The following is an 18,523-nucleotide window of genomic DNA, read 5'->3' on the forward strand; positions in this document are numbered from 1 at the left end:
ACGGACTTTAATGCAATGGGAAAGTACCTGAAGAAAGAGCTGTTAGGATGGGAGGACATAAGAGAAGTGGAAAGGCAGTGGTCTAAGCTGAAAGGAGCGATAAAAATGGCTACGGACCTTTATGTGAAGAAAATCAATAAAAACAAGAGAAAAAGGAAGCCGATATGGTTCTCCAACCTAGTGGCTGAGAAAATAAAGGCGAAAGAGTTGGCGTTCATGAAATATAAAAAAAACCAAGAAGAGGAGAGCAGAAAGGACTACAGGGTGAAACTGAAAGAAGCCAAGAGAGGAGTGTGTGGCGCAGTGGTTGAAGCTACAGCCTCAGCCCTGGGGTTGTGGGTTCAAACCCCGTGCTGCTCCTTGTGATCCTGGGCCAGTCACTTAATCCTCCATAGCCCCAGGTACGTTAGATAGATTGTGAGCCCACCGGGACAGATAGAGAAAACGCTTGAGTACCTGATTGTAAAAAACCGCTTAGATAACCTTGATAGGCGGTATATAAATCCTAATAAAACTTAAACTTAAAACTTAAACTTAGAAATACGTTTGGCGAAGGCACAGACGGAAGAACAAATGGCTAAAAATGTAAAAAAGGGAGATAAAAATTTTTTCAGATATATTAGTGAAAGGAGGAAGATAAAAAATGGAATTGCTAGGCTAAAAGATGCTGGGAACAAATATGTGGAGAGTGATGAGGAGAAAGCAAATGTGCTAAACAAATACTTCTGTTCTGTGTTCACAGAAGAAAATCCTGGAGAAGGACCGAGATTGTCTGGCAAAGTTACACGAGAAAATGGAGTAGATTCTGCGCCGTTCACGGAGGAGGGTGTTTATGAGCAACTTGAAAAACTGAAGGTGGACAAAGCGATGGGACCACACGGGATCCATCCCAGGATACTAAGGGAACTCAGAGAGGTTCTGGAGAGTCCTATTAAAGACTTGTTCAACAAATCTCTGGAGACGGGAGTGATTCATGGGGATTGGAGGAGAGCGGATGTGGTCCCTATTCATAAAAGTGGTCACAGGGATGAAGCAGGAAACTACAGGCCGGTGAGCCTCACTTCAGTTGTTGGAAAAATAATGGAAGTATTGCTGAAAGAAAGGATAGTGTATTTCCTTGAATCTAATGGGTTACAGGATCCGAGGCAACATGGCTTTACAAAAGGTAAATCGTGCCAAACGAACATGATTGAATTTTTTTGATTGGGTGACCAGAGAGCTGGATCGAGGACATATGCTAGATGTAATTTACTTGGATTTCAGCAAAGCCTTTGATACAGTTCCTCATAGGAGGCTGTTGAACAAACTTGAAGGGCTGAAGTTAGGACCCAAAGTGATGAACTGGGTCAGAAACTGGCTGTCGGACAGACGCCAGAGGGTGGTGGTTAATGGAAGTCGCTCGAAGGAAGGAAAGGTGACTAGTGGAGTCCCTCAGGGTTCGGTGCTGGGGCCAATCCTGTTCAATATGTATGTAAGTGACATTGCTGAAGGGTTAGAAGGAAAAGTGTGCCTTTTTGCAGATGATACCAAGATTTGTAACAGAGTAGACACTGAAGAGGGAGTGGAAAATATGAAAAAGGATCTGCAAAAGTTAGAGGAATGGTCTAGTGCCTGGCAACTAAAATTCAATGCAAAGAAATGCAGAGTAATGCATTTGGGGATTAATAATAGGAACCGTATATGCTGGGAGGAGAGAAGCTGATATGCACGGACGGGGAGAGGGACCTTGGGGTGATAGTGTCCGAAGATCTAAAGGCGAAAAAACAGTGTGACAAGGCAGTGGCTGCTGCCAGAAGGATTCTGGGCTGTATAAAGAGAGGTGTAGTGAGTAGAAGGAAGAAGGTGTTGATGCCCCTGTACATGTCATTGGTGAGGCCCCACTTGGAGTATTGTGTTCAGTTTTGGAGACCGTATCTGGTGAAAGACGTAAGAAGACTTGAGGCGGTCCAGAGGAGGGCGACGAAAATGATAGGAGGCTTGCGCCAGAAGACGTATGAGGAGAGACTGGAAGCCCTGAATATGTATACCCTAGAGGAAAGGAGAGACAGGGGAGATATGATTCAGACGTTCAAATACTTAAAGGGTATTAACGTAGAACAAAATCTTTTCCAGAGAAAGGAAAATGGTAAAACCAGAGGACATAATTTGAGGTTGAGGGGTGGTAGATTCAGGGGCAATGTTAGGAAATTCTACTTTACGGAGAGGGTAGTGGATGCCTGGAATGCGCTCCTGAGAGAGGTGGTGGAGAGTAAAACTGTGACTGAGTTCAAAGAAGCATGGGATGAACACAGAAGATTTAGAATCAGAAAATAATATTAAAGATTGAACTAGGCCAGTTACTGGGCAGACTTGTACGGTCTGTGTCTGTGCATGGCCGTTTGGAGGAGGATGGGCAGGGGAGGGCTTCAATGGCTGGGAGGGTGTAGATGGGCTGGAGTAAGTCTTAACAGAGATTTCGGCAGTTGGAATCCAAGCACAGTACCGGGTAAAGCTTTGGATTCTCGCCCAGAAATAGCTAAGAAAAAAAAAAAAAATTTAAATTGAATCAGGTTGGGCAGACTGGATGGACCATTCGGGTCTTTATCTGCCGTCATCTACTATGTTACTATGTTACTATGTTACTTCTGACAGGATCATCAATTCCACAGTTTCTTTTGTGTTTGTGCTGCTGTTTTCCTTGTGGAACCTCTTTGGTGGAACCCTTTTTTTGTTTTCTGTTCAGGTAATTAATTTATAAACCCCCTCTTTTAGTAAGGCTGATGTGTCCATTATATTATACGGACGAACCCTGCTTCCAAAGCCTTCCATCCCCGTGGGAGTCCTGTTGGCTAGAGGGGGGTCCCCGTGGGAGTCCCGTGGGTTAGGGGGGATTCCCGCGGGACCCGCAGGATTCCCTTGATCCCCGTTCCCGTGCAGACCTCTATTCCGAAGCCTTTCAGATAAACTGAGAAATATCAGTTTTGATGGAAAAGTGGCTGCTTTACTGCTCAAACTTTGCCTTTAATGAATCTAGTGTCATTTAATATGGCGTACGATTTTCCCAGCCCCATCCGGTTTTTTCTCTCTCTCTCCTAGACTCATTCTGTTTTCTTTGCAACTTTTTTTTTTTTAGTCCCAGGGGTTAGAGTAACTAACGAAGCACCTGCTGTCAGATTTTGGCCAGTGACTGCGAGCTATTTATGCCACTGTTTGGGGGGGGGGGGGGGGAAGATGGAGTGAAGTAGCTGAGGGAGACAATAAACGCTATTTTACGACTTGCATTTGCCTCTTCCAAAAAGCAGGTATTTGTATTCTTGACATAAACGCAACACTGCGCTCTGATTTTCAACGTCGGCCACTAACAAACGTTAACAAACATTAAAAAAAAAAAGAAAAGAATCTCATTGAGAATCTCCAAACAGCTGGATCGGAAATGCATTAGTTTTTATTGCATCATTTTTTTAAAGGAAACAAAGGCAATTAATTTAAAAATAAACAAATACAAAAGAAAAGATTTTGAGTTGAGGTGGAGTGCAAAAAGTTAAGATTAGTGTAAGAAATCTTTAAGCTGTCACTCTTAAAAAAAAGAATCATGGGGATTAAACTTTCAATTAACATTCATTCATTTAACTTTGCTGATTAAATTGCAGTTAGTTCTGCAATGATGTATGTAACCTTGCAGCTACTGAAGGATATTTTTGCAACTAAATAAATTAACGACCCTTCCCCCCACAAGAAAAAACCCTAAATGGACAACAGAAAGTTGGCTCAGGATAGTAATAGACCAACTGTCTGAGACCAGTGGATGGCCATTTTACCAATGTTTAGGATCTGGTTACTTTTAATACACCCCAGAGGCCGCTGTGCTATGCCTTATACTAATAGGCATCTGTCACCAACGGTGTCAGGTTTTCCCCATATGTGTCAGATAGTTTATTGAAGCAGAGAGGAAAACAGAAAATAAACCTTGCCCTGTGTAGCTTTGGTCGGTTTTGGGTAAGACTTTTTCCTTCTGGGTTGGCTCTGTGGGAGCTGGGGGGGGGGGGGGGGGAGGAGTGCTTAGCAAAGCTACCCCATCAAAATGATTCCACACGCTTTTAATTTGCATTTTATTTTTGGTTCCAATTCTTTTTTTTAATGCGCCGCTTTTCAATTCAAGGAAAGTATCCAACTGTCTGAAGCTATTCTGCTTTTTTTTTTTTTCTTTCTTTCGCAAAACATGTTTCATCTTCGCTTGTCCAAAATGCACCAACAAAGGATCCATACAAGATTAATATGGGCAGGTGTATTGAAGGGTTTCCTTCATTGTGTCCATGGGAAAAATACCTAGATATATTGACTTTTAGTACAAGATTCGCTATAACAGGCTCTTCCTTCAGCCCTTTGAGAAAACAATTTAAAATACTTCTCTTCGTCAAAGTCGTTAACAAGTTAAATGTTATGGATAAGTATCTCTGCAATGAACTCAAAGTCGCATAATATTAAACTGAAAAAATCCCCACCCCATTACCATTATTGTCAAGTTCCCCATCACTTCCCCATGCTACTGAAAAACAGAAGAATAAAAAGTTCTTAAAACAATTGTCATGCTGCAGTTTAAAAACAAATGTGAAAGAAAACAAAAAATGAACACATCCTTGTCTAATGAGTACCTTGCACGGGTTTGTATTCCAAAATTAATAATACCCGTGACGCCCTCTACAGCTACCAGTTATTATTGCAAGTTCGTGTTCAGCTTCAGCTTCTAGGAACAGCAAGAGCCTCAAAAGTAAAAGTCTTCACCTGCTTCTTATTTCAACAGACTCAATCAATTCGTTTGTATTTGGAAAGGCCAGTCCCTTAAAACGTGCTATTTTCAATTGTACAATTCAGTTAACTTTTAATGTTGATTAAAAACGAAATTCAGCACTTAAACTATATAAAATAGGAGTGAAAATGCAGATATAAAAATTAATAATCCAGAGCAATCGATCAAAAACATTATATAGACAATTGTTGAGAAAAGTATGAAATAAAAAGGCAAATCTTTCAAGCCCAATTTCTATATGGATGTAATTATAAGCGGGGTTTGGTGGTGTTTTTTGGTTGGGGTTTTTTTTCTCTATAACAAGAGTATGTGATAGAAGTGACACATTTAAAGCAAATCTAGTTGACACTAGCAAAATATTTTGATACTGGAACTGCGAACAGTTTATAGCGCAAAATATGTAAAACCTGTTTTCAATCTTAATTATTATTTCTAGATATTAATTTATATTCGTAAAATTTAAAGACAGAAATGGTGACATAGTAGCCTTAGGAAGGTGCTTTTCTCGAATTACCTCCTTGAAGTTCAAATGCATGGCAGCATTTTACCCACTGCCGGTATTACCCTAAGTCTGCGTTGGAGTTTTAACCGAATTTGCCCGTCTGTATACTTTTGGCACTTTTTTATATCAAAGATAATCTAAAATATTTAGGCTGTCTGTTCTTTCTCCAGACCTCTATCTACCCAGCTTGGAGAACGCAGCTACGGGAGCCAGAGGCATTACTGCTATGCGTGGAAGTATGAGGGAGTAATTTTATAAGTAACAAAGGATCAGGGCTGGAATGAGCCCCTGTTATCCAATGTCATTTAGAAGCTCTGGATCAGCAGCTTCTTGAGCCTAAAAGTGAATCCAAGAAGGCTCCTTTCCCTTTTCCCAGGGGTATCGGCTAAATATAGAAATAACCCTGGCTTGCACAAATCATACACCATTTGCTGTTTGTGTAAAACCGATTAGCAAGACACAACTGTGAAACAACTTGTTACTTTAATAGCCCGGCCATACAAACAGATTTAGATCAGTTTAGTTTTCCTTGTAAAAAGAGATTAGAGGGTCTCCATGTAAGGAGCTGATTTGAGACCCTGTGACATATAATACGCTGTTGGTTAAGATGGCTGTAGTGCGTTCTAGTGTCAGATGATTATCAAGCTCTTATTTATAAAGTTCAAGCCATCTTATCTCAAGGAAGCTGGTTTTTTTTTTTGTATATTTATATAGAGGTATAAATGTTAGCTTAGTGGACGATAACATTTACTGTACACTGGAGTGTACCAAAGCAAATATTATCTATTGAACAGTAGCACTGGAAATACGTCAGTAATGAAGTTATATTCTTGCACTGTGAAATTCCATTAATCACCATTATAATGGATTTTTTTTTTTACAGACAAATTGAGATTTTCTTTACAGACAGTTTTTATTAACGTCCAATTTCTATCACTTAATTGATCCTAAGATTTAAAAAATTGATACATACGCTATAAGGTTTCAGTTAACATAAATAGTAAAACTAAGGTATAAAATACACCTAATAGTGTTTTTAATTGTAATAAAATCGAATTCAATTATTTAAAAAAAAAATGCCTTTAATCTTCTAAACACAGAGCCTTCTTTCTGCTTGGTAACATCTGTAATTTGAGCAGAATGAGCAGCATAAGCAATTTTTAATCAATGTACTCATTATAAGAAAATAAAAATAAAAATTATATAGTTTGTTAAAATGCATTAATAATTTCTATGATTTTATTAGTTATAAAACGATTTCTCTCTCTCTCTCTCTTTGTTTCATAGGAATATGCAGCTATTGCTGAAAATATTATTTGGTTTATTTAATTTGACCTGTTGGTTATAACAATTTTAATTTGATTATAATTTAATTAGAATACAGCTATAAAGAGTACATTTCATTATTTATAAAAATATAGCTGTATAGTGTGCCATGAATACTGTCCAAGACAGTTAATTTTTAATGTTAAGAAATATATGTTGGTTCTTATGTGATGATTTTCAAATTGAGTTTTTTTCCTATTTTTTAAATTGTGGTATATAGCACATCTTATATAAGTATAATATTTCAGTTCACTTCGTTCAACAAAGATAACTGAAGCTGAAATAAAAATGTCTGCCATGATCTTCGGTTTTACTTACATTTATTTTAAATAATGGTAGCAAATAAAAATATTAAGCTGTTTGATAAGGGTTGAAATGACCTGATAATAGCTTTTGCTTATCTCAACTCAAGGGCAAGTTAACAAGCATGTATATTAAAATGTATTTGTTTCAAATAAATATACTTTTGTAACACAAATTACATCAATATATGGCAGATAACGATTTAAGTAGAAAGTTAGTTAAAAACACAAGCAGTACCATTAAAAAAATTTATTTACAAAGTTGTGTACAACACAATGGAATAACATTTAGAATACATATATTCATTTATAAACAGAGTTCTATGATTGAATGACTGTTTTTTTTTCTCTTTTTAAAATTTTATATTTAAAATTTTCTGTCATTTATATACTTCTGATAAACTTCCGAGAGTGAACCTTCAAAAAAAGTGAAAGCTCAGTGCTCTAAATCTACTTTTCTTAAAAAAATAAGAACCCAGAAAGTAAAGCCAATAATTTTATACAAATATGTACAAATATGTTACCTGTCCAGAAAGCATTCCGTTTATTAATTATTATTATTATTATTATTGTTATTATTTTTGTTACATTTGGGGTTATGGTTTTGCTCTTTAGCGTCCAGGATGCTCAGGAAGAGATCGACTCCGAGATGAAGGGGCTCCGCTAGCAAGTCCAGAGCCCCTGATTTGAAAAGAAAATTTTTTTAAACAAAAAAAACCTGCAGCTCAGGTCAGTCTTGATTACTGGGCTGGCCATTTGGCCACCGCGGCCGCCGAGGCCGATTGCAGGAACTGTCCGGAGATGAGGTTGGTGGGCATGCTAAGGATAGGGGCGATGGCAGCCGTGCTCCTGCTGAGGGCCAAAGGCTGGTGACCCACCAGGGCGGACTGCACGGTGACCGGCGGCCGCAGGAAAGTCTGAGCCGCCCCGGAGCTGGTGGCCGACACCCCGATAATGTTCTCTATGCTGAACGACGGCCGGCTGCTGGGCTCCGACTTGATGAGCGACGCCGTGCTCAGGCTGTTGAGCTGCAGCTGCAAGCCGGGGCTGAGCTGCGCGTTGAAGGCTTTGCGGTTGAGCTCGCTGGACGGCAGCAGCGGCACGGCCGGGGGCAGGATGGGCCCCACCGGGGGCATGTAGGGGTACTGCAGAGCCGCCGGGTGCGGGTAGGCGCCCGGGTGCAGCCCGTACGGACGCCCGTAGTGGCTGGCCAGGCTGTAGGCGCCGAAGCTCTGCATCATCAGTGCCGTCTGCTCGCGGAGCGGGTCCTGCTGGTGGCGCTTGAAGCGCTTCCTCCGGCGCAGGAAGCTGCCGTTGTCGAACATGTCCTCGGACTGCGGGTCCAGGGTCCAGTAGTTGCCCTTGCCGGGGTTGCCGGGCTCCCGGGGGATCTTGACGAAGCAGTCGTTGAGCGAGAGGTTGTGGCGGATGGAGTTCTGCCAGGCGGGGAACTTCTCCCGGTAGTAGGGGAAGCGGTTGCTGATGAACTCGCAGATGCCGCTCAGGGTCAGCTTCTTCTGCGGGCTCTGCAGGATGGCCATGGTGATGAGGGCGATGTAGGAGTAGGGCGGCTTCACCAGGCTGTTCTTGGGCTTGCCCTGGACGGCGCCCACCGCCGCCGATCCCTCCTGGCCGCCGCCGCCCTCCGCCTTGCCCTCGGCCTCGGCGGGGCTCCGAGGCCCCTCCTGCGGCCCGACCTCCTCCGCTTCGTCCAGGGGCTCGGGCCGGGCGCCGGGGCTGCCGCGCTCGCCGGCGTCCTTAGGCGCGGCCTCGTCCCCTTCGCCCACCACGTCGATGTCCGCGTCCTCCGCCGCCAGCACGGTCTGGCCGGACATGTCGCTGGCACCGCCGCCGCCGGACAGGGTCATCGCAGCCCCGCGTGCAATTAGCGGGAGGCAAAAGGCAACAAACCCCAAAAAAAGAAAAAAAAAAAAAAAGAAAGAAAATGGTAAGAACGTGACTTTCAGGATCAAAGTGCAGCTGCTTTCTTAATTGTTGATCTAAAGCCAACCTTGGTAAAGGGGGTACTTTCACCCTTCAAAATTGGGGTTCCCCCCTTACTTTATTTGTAGTTTTTTTTTTCCCCCCCAAAGTTTGAGGAACAGGCAGGGTGTGTAGGAACTCACTTGCCACTTTTTAAAGTCCTTTTTTAAAGACTGGCTGATAGATTACTTTCCACTTAAAGATATACTGACCGGGGAGCACGTGACCGGTGACGTCAGGCTCCCCACTGTTAAGCCCAGCAAAACTCAAGTTGTTTCACGCAATTGTCAACAAAAGAGACAAGAGTGGCACCGCTTATCATCGTGTACGAGCATCATGTCGACCCACGGCCTTGGCTTCACGCTGGCTTAGGGAAGTGGCAAATCGGAGCATTAATCTGAAACCATTTAGCCGGCCTGGGTTTAAGATTACACGTTAGGAGCGGTTCCAGCTTTTGCTAGGCAAAACGCATCACAATCCGGTGTCAGCCTAGGAAGTTTTTTTTTTTTTTAAACTGCAGTTTAAGACAACAAATAAAGAAATTTTTCGGGGGGTGGGGGGTGGGGAATGAGCTCCAATAAAAACTGAACTGTACAGGAGCCACGTCCTGTCTTTTCACCCAAACACCTGCTAGAAAAGTCAGCAGATTCAGCATATTTTCATTTAAAAAGGAGCTTTGGGATCAGTACCTTTGAAAATGAAATTACTTTGCTGTTTTTTTTTTTTTTAAACCAAGCATCAGCTGGGAACTGAAGATTCAGAAAATGGCTATTGATTAATCTATTAGATTGGCTGCTGAGAGAAATAAAAGACGTAAGATAACAAAGGGAAACTATAAATAAAGAAGCCTTAACTGGTTTTGCAGAGGTGTTAACGACTTAATCAAGGCAAGCGTTAGCATATGAAAAAGTAGGAAATGGGAGAGAGTGCGGGGGTGAATGTGAACCCTCTATTCAGCCCAGACCGAGGTAAAAAAAAACACAAAAAAAAAACCATGTCCTGAGGATGCGGCGAGAGAGAGAAGCTCAAAACGAGTCCCCTTCCGAACCCATTCGGCGCTTCCTTTGCGCCAAGGGACGCGTTTCCAAAAGGCCGAGACCAACATCTGGGGAAGTCGCAGTCGGAAACGGAGGTTGGCTCAGTAATTATTTTCGTGATCTTTTGTGTATTGTTTTCACGGGGTGCATGTGACCTTAAAACAAACAGATAGGGAGCATGGAAAATGCAAGAAAGCCGCATCACGTTTAAATTCCAATGAAAATCAATGACTGTTAAAAAAAAAAAAAAATGTCCTTTTCTCTAAACGCTTTAATAGTCTCGACAGAAAATATGTTAAACCGGACTTGCGGGATTGATCCGCTATTCGTTTTCTATCCCGCGTAGATGACAATAATTGACAAAAGAAATCAATCCTGCTTTCCATCTCTCTATTAACACCCGACAAAAGCGTGTGAATGACTTTATGGTGAGGGGTTTTTCAATACCCTTTTAACCCCGGCAAGGGTTATTCCGTTCAAACAAACCCTCCTGGTACTGCTGTGGATTGCTCTGATTAATGAAGAAAGGAGATTGTTTGGGTCTTCTAATGGGACGTGTAAGACACAAACATTGATGAGCAGGAGAGTACAGATTAGTTTTATAGGAAACAGTAAGAGACTAGGCTTGCATTTTCGCCATATTCTGAAGAGTGCGTTATAAAAAAAAAAAAAAAGATAATTTAAAGGTGTGCGAATCCATATTAACATGGTGGATGGGGGAGGGGAATGCATTATTGTTTGTTATACTTAATTATCTATATTATTGAAATTAAATATGTATTTCTTCTATTAATTATGGGGAGGAGGGGGGAGAAAATGATTGTTTTTTGAATTATTTGCGTATTTAAAGTGGGTTCTGTGTAGTGTTTATGTTTAAATTAATTGTATGGCATTGTTAACATTTGAAAAATTAATAAAGATTTATTTTTTTTAAAAACACAGAAACAGAAGATTTAACTGCACCTGCAGCTTTAAATAGAAATCAACAACTTTTCGAATTTGGACTGGGGAAAAGAAGCAATAGGGATTTATGTATCAATATATATTCTCTTCGTGAAGTAATTGTAAAGAAAGGCAAGGCTGTAAATCTGTCTGGTCCCTATAAGCCTTAGACTGATACATTTCTTTAAAATACATAAACCAAACTAGTTTGAAAATTTGTTATGGGGAACAATATTTGCTTTTATGTACTGCGAAAGGCGAATATTGAGCATTACAAAATAATATCATAGTTAATATTTTATTTGAAATTTTCATAATGAATAAAATATTTGGAAAACAGAATCGGACAAAAAGTGGCTCAGCGAATTTATTTTGTCTGCTTTAAACTACTTTTTCTGGCTATTTCTGTATTAATTCGTGCTGTATTTGAGCGTGGTCTTATCCAGTCATTGAATTTCAACCAAATGACCCTCATTTGTGCTTTCTCATCTGGACAAAAGAGCTTTTTTGCAGCAAAATCCACTCAAACAGACTTACAAGTGAGGAGGGCAAACTGACCCCTTTTTTTTTTCTGTCCTATTTGTCGGAAATCGGCCTTGAAACCTCAGAGCTGAAAAGGGGAAGGAACAGTTTCATTTGTTGCGCTTTTCTTCAACATCCAAAGTCCAAATTAATTGATTCATACCATTAATTGCGGTGGAAAGAAACGTTTCTCCTCCATTAGAGATCCATCCTCTTAATATCCTGTTCAGTCAATCTGAACACAAAAATCAGCACCTCTAGACACTTTTACAGCAAAAAAAAAAAAAAAAAAAAAGAGGAACTTAATCCACTCAGAAACTACTCACCTTTCCAGAAAAAAAATAAAGAACCGGTGACATAGTTTAGTTTTTACTTGTGTAGAACGCAAATATATTTTACAACGAGCTGATCGAAAGACCACACAGATAATGTACAAGCATCTCTATTCTCCGGCCTTTTGGATTTTTCCACTTCTGCAATATTGAAATTATTGTTGCAAAGGGGGGAGGGAGAAGCAAAACTGGTGTCGCAGGAATTCCCTGTAGTATTTAACGATTAAGAGGTGTGGAAATGTTTGTCAAAGAGGCTGCGTTACCTGCCAATGCTAGAAATGTTCAGAAACTGTGTTCCTTGGCACCCGAAAGGCTTTTGCAATTCAATTCTGTTTTAATCCTAATTGCAGTTTTTTTGCTATTAAAAACGCACAAGTCTTCAATCGCTAGTACACATCTTAGGAAGCAACCCCCCCCCCCCAAAAAAAAAACACCTTTTATAGTAATGCGGAGGCTTGGACGGATCTGATTGATAGGGGGGTGGCACCCAGGTACCTACCTAACTGAAGTTAAGAATTAGGCTATTATAGAGGTAGGCTGGGGGGAAAAACAGTAGAAATATTCGGGGAAATCTGGAAAGGCCGTATGAAGCAAAATAGAGTAGTGAAGTGTGGAATGACAAGTAGAGGAGCTCAAGGGAAAGGGAGACCTGGGTATATAACAGTTAAAATCGATATGGAAGAAAATAGAGACACAAGTGGCAGCAACTTTAAAAAAAAGTAGGTAGACGAAAGAACTAAAAATATATATTTAAGAAAAGAACTGTGTGGTAACTACTAGATGCAATTAAGACTTTTAGCAAAACTGTTCCTTAATGAGCTGTAGTGGTTCTATTAAGGTGTATATTATGAGTGTGTGTGAGGAGGGGGGGGGACGAAAAAAAAGATAAGGAAAGTCAGATGTATCTGTATTTCTGGACGGAGGGAGAGGGGGCAGGAATGGCGCTGCGTTCGGTACCCTTCTAATCGTTTTAAAGGTAGAAGGCATCAAAAGTGTCCTCTTTCATCTCATTCCTTTTACTAATGAGTTCTATAAATTGGTGACCTGACCCGGGTTTTTCCAGTGGAGAGCGCGATAGTTACTAATCACGCAAACAGCGTGTTAAATCGTTATAGTTAATTTAACTTCGCACTCACTTCCTTTAGCCCCAGTATTTACATTATTTGAAAAATATATCTCCCAAATTAAAATAAAAAAAAAAGCGTGATTTCAGGTTGTTATTAGAAGCATCTTATTAAAATCCTTGCTCGTTTTCCCTGGAAGACTAGCCACCCATATATATTCTATTAAGCGGTCTGCAAACAGAAGAAGGGATTTTATTTTATTTTTTAATTTAAATGCAAAACTGTTTTTGGAGCATGACCAAATTCCGTCTTTTCAGTAACGAACTACATTTAAACACCGTAGACTCATTTTCCAGCTATAATAATATTTTGGGAAACTTCATTTACAGCTGAAACTTTTTCGTGTAGTTTATTCATGATGAATCATCACAAATACCCGTGCTGGGATTTTTGGTCATGCTTCAAAAATCAGTTCGGGATTTATTTGTACAGGAAATGTATAAACATCCATTCTGTAAAAAGCAACACATTTAATTAACGGTGAGAGAGCAGTTAGGGACAGAAAGCTAGTAAAATGGTGTGATAAATATATCGCATTGTTAGCGTGCTTTTAATTATGGCTATTATGTTAATTATTTCACATTAGCATGGAGTTATCAGCATGTCAGATTTAATCAAAACGAGCCTTTCTCTGGAAAATGGTTTCTTTTCATGCGCGGGAGAAAGGTTCCGAGTCATATCTGGGTAAAAAATGACTTTTTTATTAGAAGAAGCCTATTTGGTGCGATTTTGTATGCTTCAGCCCGTGCAGACCTTTAGGCTACATCAGGCTGGATCTCAGGGCTTTTTTGGTGGTTTTTTTTTTTTTTAAATTCACCATTTGCCCCCTCCCCCTTGGAGAAGCCACTTTATCATTTTGGATCATTCTGTCAAACAATATGATGTTGCCCATTTTTATCTGTCCAGTTTTACAAAACCCCGGGCACAACAACAGAACTCCAAACAAAAGGAGAACAGAGAGAAAATGCAGATTCCCACCCCCCACCCCCATTTGGCTTTCATATGTAAATGACGATAAAGATACTGTATGTAAAAAAATAATCTTGCGCCTTTCGTTGTACAAGCACAATGCCAGGGGCCCGTTCGTTTCCAACGGAATTAATCCGTTTCGTTTTGGGACCCCCGAATTATTGCCTCTCGTCTTCCCGGCCTTCTAGCAGCTGATGAGCGGTATAGGGAGGGGGGGGGAAGCCCGCTGCCAGCAAACGGAGCGCCGGACAGCTGTAGCGCGCACACCCGCTTCTTGCGGGGGTGGAGGGGGGAGCAGGATTTGCGCGCTTCGGCTCGGCAGCGCTTGGAAGATCCTAGAACCGGTCCTAGAGCCTAGCGCGCCATTCTGACACATCGCCTGCCAGCGATCTGTCTGATGAGGTTTTGCTAAGAGGCAGCGCAGGCTTAAAGCATGTCCCGTTGAAAGGGAGCACGACCACAGCGCCCGCTCGCTAGATGCAGGTACAGGTCGGGGGCAGCTCTGAGCGGCTTCTCTCCCCCCCCCCCCCCCGAGAAAACACAGCAAGGTCTTGCTCCGGCTTTACTAGGACGCGCTCCCCCTCGCTTGCCTAACTCTCTTAAGTCTGCCACTTTTTTTTTTAACAGTAAGTTTCCGACCTTCTTTATAGCGCCAAAGTCCGGAAGTGCATCTTAATCACTGCCTGTCGATTTATTGGTATTTCAATCCTGAAAGTTTGGGAAACCTTTAAATGGCTTAATGGAGCTATATCTATTTAAAAAGAAAAGCGTCCCAGGGGGAGAAGATAACAAGATGCGCGTCGAAGTTCAGCATCAATGATGGCGTTTGGATCTACTAATATCCCGGCCTGATCTGAAATTTCCCAAAACAAATGTTACGGTTCGGGTCACTTCTACTAAAGCTGGGAAACGTTTGTAGCACTATGAGTTGCCCCTCGCTCCGTCTGTGCTGGAAAGTTTAGGCTTTGCACGCGCGCACTGTCAATTTCGTTTTTTAAAAATCTTGTTGAAAAATGGACAGAGGTTTTCTAAAATAATATTTGATGTGCGGCGGCTGTCCAGTTGAGAATAGAATATTTAGTATTTTGCAACCCAGAAACGTATTGGGGGTAGAGGGGGGAAGCATGGCTAAAACTGGAGGGCACAAAGCTGTAACTCCCCCCCCCAAAAAAAAAAAAAAAAAAAAGGAAATATCCGTTTAAAACTTGCAGAATGGAGTATGTAAAGATGCATCTTTTGGGACACGTTTAAAAGCTGGATTTAAATGACGATTACCCAATTTTCTTTTCCAGATTTAAACACCTATTGCAAATCAACTATCAGGAGGAAGAGTGGGTCAGTCCTGAAGTGCCCCCTTTCCAAATACACTCAAGGGTTTGCCTCTTTATGTGCTGCCGTTCCCACCTGTAAGGATTGCCTATAGCCCTATACTGTACACTTGTTCCTCTGAGTTTTTAAGAAAAAAAAAAGTCTTTTCTTATTTGATAGGGGGAGAGAGAGAAGGCGCAACAGCTGTTGGCTTATTTGTAGTCTAATTCCATTCCAAAGATGGTATTAATAATAATAATAATAATTTTATTTCTTATATACCGCCAAAGCCATAGTAGTTCTAGGTGGTTTACAACGAAGAAGGGCTGGACAATCAGCGAAAATGGTACAATGTTACAATCAGAGAAAATTAGGCGATAGAGAAAAAAATGGTACAACAGAGAGAAAAAAAAATGGTACAACAGAGAGAAAAAATGGTACAAACAGAAAGAAAGATGGGTACAATTATGGCAATGAAATGGTACAGGGAAGAAGGTCAAGACAATCTGCGTAAAGGACAAAGAGAGATAGAAGGGGCCAGGGTGAGCATAGGGTCTTAGGGTATGAATCGGGTGAAAAGATTAGTTTTTAGTAGCTTCCTGAAGTTTAAGTAGGATGAAGTGCATGTGATGATGTGGACCAGCCAGTTATTGCGATGACCTGCTTGGAAGGCAAGAGTTCTATTTAGATATCTTTTGTAACGGCAGGTCCTTAGGGTAGGGTAGCTAAACAGGTGGGTTCTATGTGTGAGTTTGGATGGGCGGTCTAGGATAAAATGGGGTACTAAGTAAAGGGGGGCCGAGCCAAGGATGGATTTGTAGCAGAAACAGGCAAATTTGAATAGCACTCTTGCTTCTAGGGGTAGCCAGTGAAGTTTGTGGTAGTAGGGAGTTATGTGTTCCCATTTTTTTAGTCCGAATATCAGTCAGATTGCCGTGTTTTGAATAATTCGCAATCTTTGTGTGGTTTTTTTGAAAGATCCCAGGTCGACTAGACTTAAGATGGAGGATTGCACAATTAAGACCGATTCTTTTATTTGAACTACCACTGATGTTACTTAAATGCGATTTCCGAAGTGGGCATTTCTCTGTCTAGCGCAGGGGTCTCAAAGTCCCTCCTTGAGGGCCGCAATCCAGTCGGGTTTTCAGGATTTCCCCAATGACCATGCATTGAAAGCAGTGCACGCACATAGATCTCATGCATATTCATTGGGGAAATCCTGAAAACCCGACTGGACTGCGGCCCTCAAGGAGGGACTTTGAGATCCCTGGTTCTAGCGCATTTCTTGGTACATCCCGGGATCTCGAGTTCTCTTAAACCCGACTTGATCCATGTCATAATATGAGCAATTTCAGTACTGTGCCGGTGGCAAACGCAATAGCAGCGCTCTGGACATCAAAGATTCCTCTCCGATTTAAATGCAGTCTTTGGAATCTTGTACTAAAACGGACCGATAAGTCATTTTCCTCTTCGTCGAGACATATCGTTGCTGCCAGGGGTCAAGTTGTTGACACTGAAATTAATATGGCACCCGGAAGTGATGTCAGCAGGAGAGATGACGCGGTCGGGAGGAGCACGTTGACGTTGTTACTCACGGCGGTGATCAACTAGAGGTAGTGGTGAGGGGAGGAGCGGGAAGTGGCGCTGAAGCAGTGTAAAAAAAAAAAAAGTTTTTTACATTTCGCCCCTCCCCTATGACGTGTGCCTATGATGCGCTCCTATAAGGTATGCTTATGGTTGATGCATGTGCACGTTCATGCCTCTTTCCATTGACTATTCCGCGCATGTGTCAGTCGCTCTCTCCAGTGACTGATCGGATGGGATTTCCACCGGCCTGCGCAAACCTCATTTGCATGTGAGGTCCTTTGAGCATTGATCCATCAATGTCAAATCAGACAATTGAATACCACTGCAACGAATGTAAGGATTTTACCGGCCCTAGGCCCAGATGCTCAAAACTCACCATGCCTTTAACGATCAATGCTAAACCGGTTTAGTGTCAAAGCATTTCAGTTACCGATGCCCAAAATGGCTAATTGTGGTCTTCTTTTTTTTTTTTTTTATAATCATATCTAAATGGATTACAATGAGCTCTTTAAAATGAGCACTCTGACCGATGCCGAGATGGTGCCCAAAATGAAGTGCCAGCCTTTAACGATCCAGTAGGTGCCGGTAGCATTGAAAGGCATGTGTTAGAAGCTTATACCCGCAGGTCTGGGCCACTGATTGCATGTGGAATTCATATAAATACTTTTTATGGGATTGGGGATCGTATAATATACACGTGTGTAAAGAGTGCATCTCATGCATACGTGTTAAAAGCGTATACCGGCTGGTCTGGGGATATGTCCCGCCGAAGCAGTGTAGAAAAAAGCATGTATCAAACCAACAAGCTGACCCAGTCAATTCAACAGAAAATGAAAGCCAAGAAAACCAAAAGAATCTGTGCAGAGTTGATGTTCAAGATGACGACTTTATTAAAAGTTCAACTTGGTCATCCACATTAAAAGAAGGACCCAATCTTGTGAGAAATATAGACCCAACATGGTCTGTGTTTTGACTACACTGTCTTCCTCTGGGGTCCCAATGGGTTCTATGAAAAAGCACATGGAGAGGGAACAAGTCCAAATAAATGTAAAACCAACAATGGATGTCCGCCGTGAGATTGGGTCCTTGTTTTAATGTGGATGACCAAGTTGAACTTTTAATAAAGTCCTCATCAGCTCTCCATAGAATCTTTTCTTTTTCTTGAAAAAAACATATATACCTTGCATTTTCTCATTTGCATGGTTTGTTGGTACTGTAGTCCTCTGCCCCCCCCTCTTATGGCATGCACCAATGTTGCACTACAAAGAGGCATGCCTATGATTGGCACTCATGTGTCCTTGTGATGTAGCTATTCTTTGCATGTGTCAGTCACTTTCTCCTATGACTGATTGGATGAGCAAGCCCAAGAACTAGGCTAGATGGACTGGATGACCTGTGTTGATCACCCCATCGGTGACTGAGACAACACCTGTTCCCTGTAGGTCTAGTCTGTCTTCTCCCTACTCAGTATTTTAACAAAAAATTAATCAACTTGGAAACTTGGCAAGTCTAGGAGGGATGAGGGAGAAGGGTGCAGGCTGCAGGAGATAAGGGGTTGGGAGGAAGGAGAAGGTGATAGATGATTGGCAGAAGCAATTTTAAACTTGAGTTTCCCACCAAAGGTGAGTGTCAGAATTGGGCAGAGTAGTTTTTTTTTATGGAAGGGGGGGGGGGGGGGGTCTGGCTAGGAGGGTATTTAAAGGGGCAGATTCCAGGGCATGGGTCTTTCCTCTTTCCATTTGAGGCAGATTGTCACCCTCCCACCTACCCTTGCTGGCATGAATGCATTAATAGAGGGGTTCA

The 18,523-nt window shown here is 41.7% G+C and overlaps 1 protein-coding gene across 1 annotated transcript; it reads right to left on the reverse strand.

Annotated features, from left to right (window-relative positions):
• Nucleotides 1-6,782: 6,782 nt before the first annotated feature.
• FOXD3 (forkhead box D3) lies at nt 6,783-8,784 on the reverse strand. Its single transcript, XM_033916768.1, has one exon. The coding sequence runs from the start codon at nt 8,782-8,784 to the stop codon at nt 7,657-7,659; it is 1,128 nt and encodes a 375-aa protein (XP_033772659.1). The 3' UTR covers nt 6,783-7,656.
• Between the last annotated feature and the right edge of the window lie 9,739 nt (nt 8,785-18,523).

This window comes from Geotrypetes seraphini, chromosome 12 (genome assembly GCF_902459505.1).
Source record: "Geotrypetes seraphini chromosome 12, aGeoSer1.1, whole genome shotgun sequence".
Lineage (NCBI taxonomy): Eukaryota > Metazoa > Chordata > Amphibia > Gymnophiona > Dermophiidae > Geotrypetes > Geotrypetes seraphini.

Coding starts and splice junctions, on each gene's coding strand:
- FOXD3 (XM_033916768.1), bottom strand. CDS start 8,784: ATGACCCTGTCCGGCGGCGGCGGTGCCAGCGACATGTCCGGCCAGACC.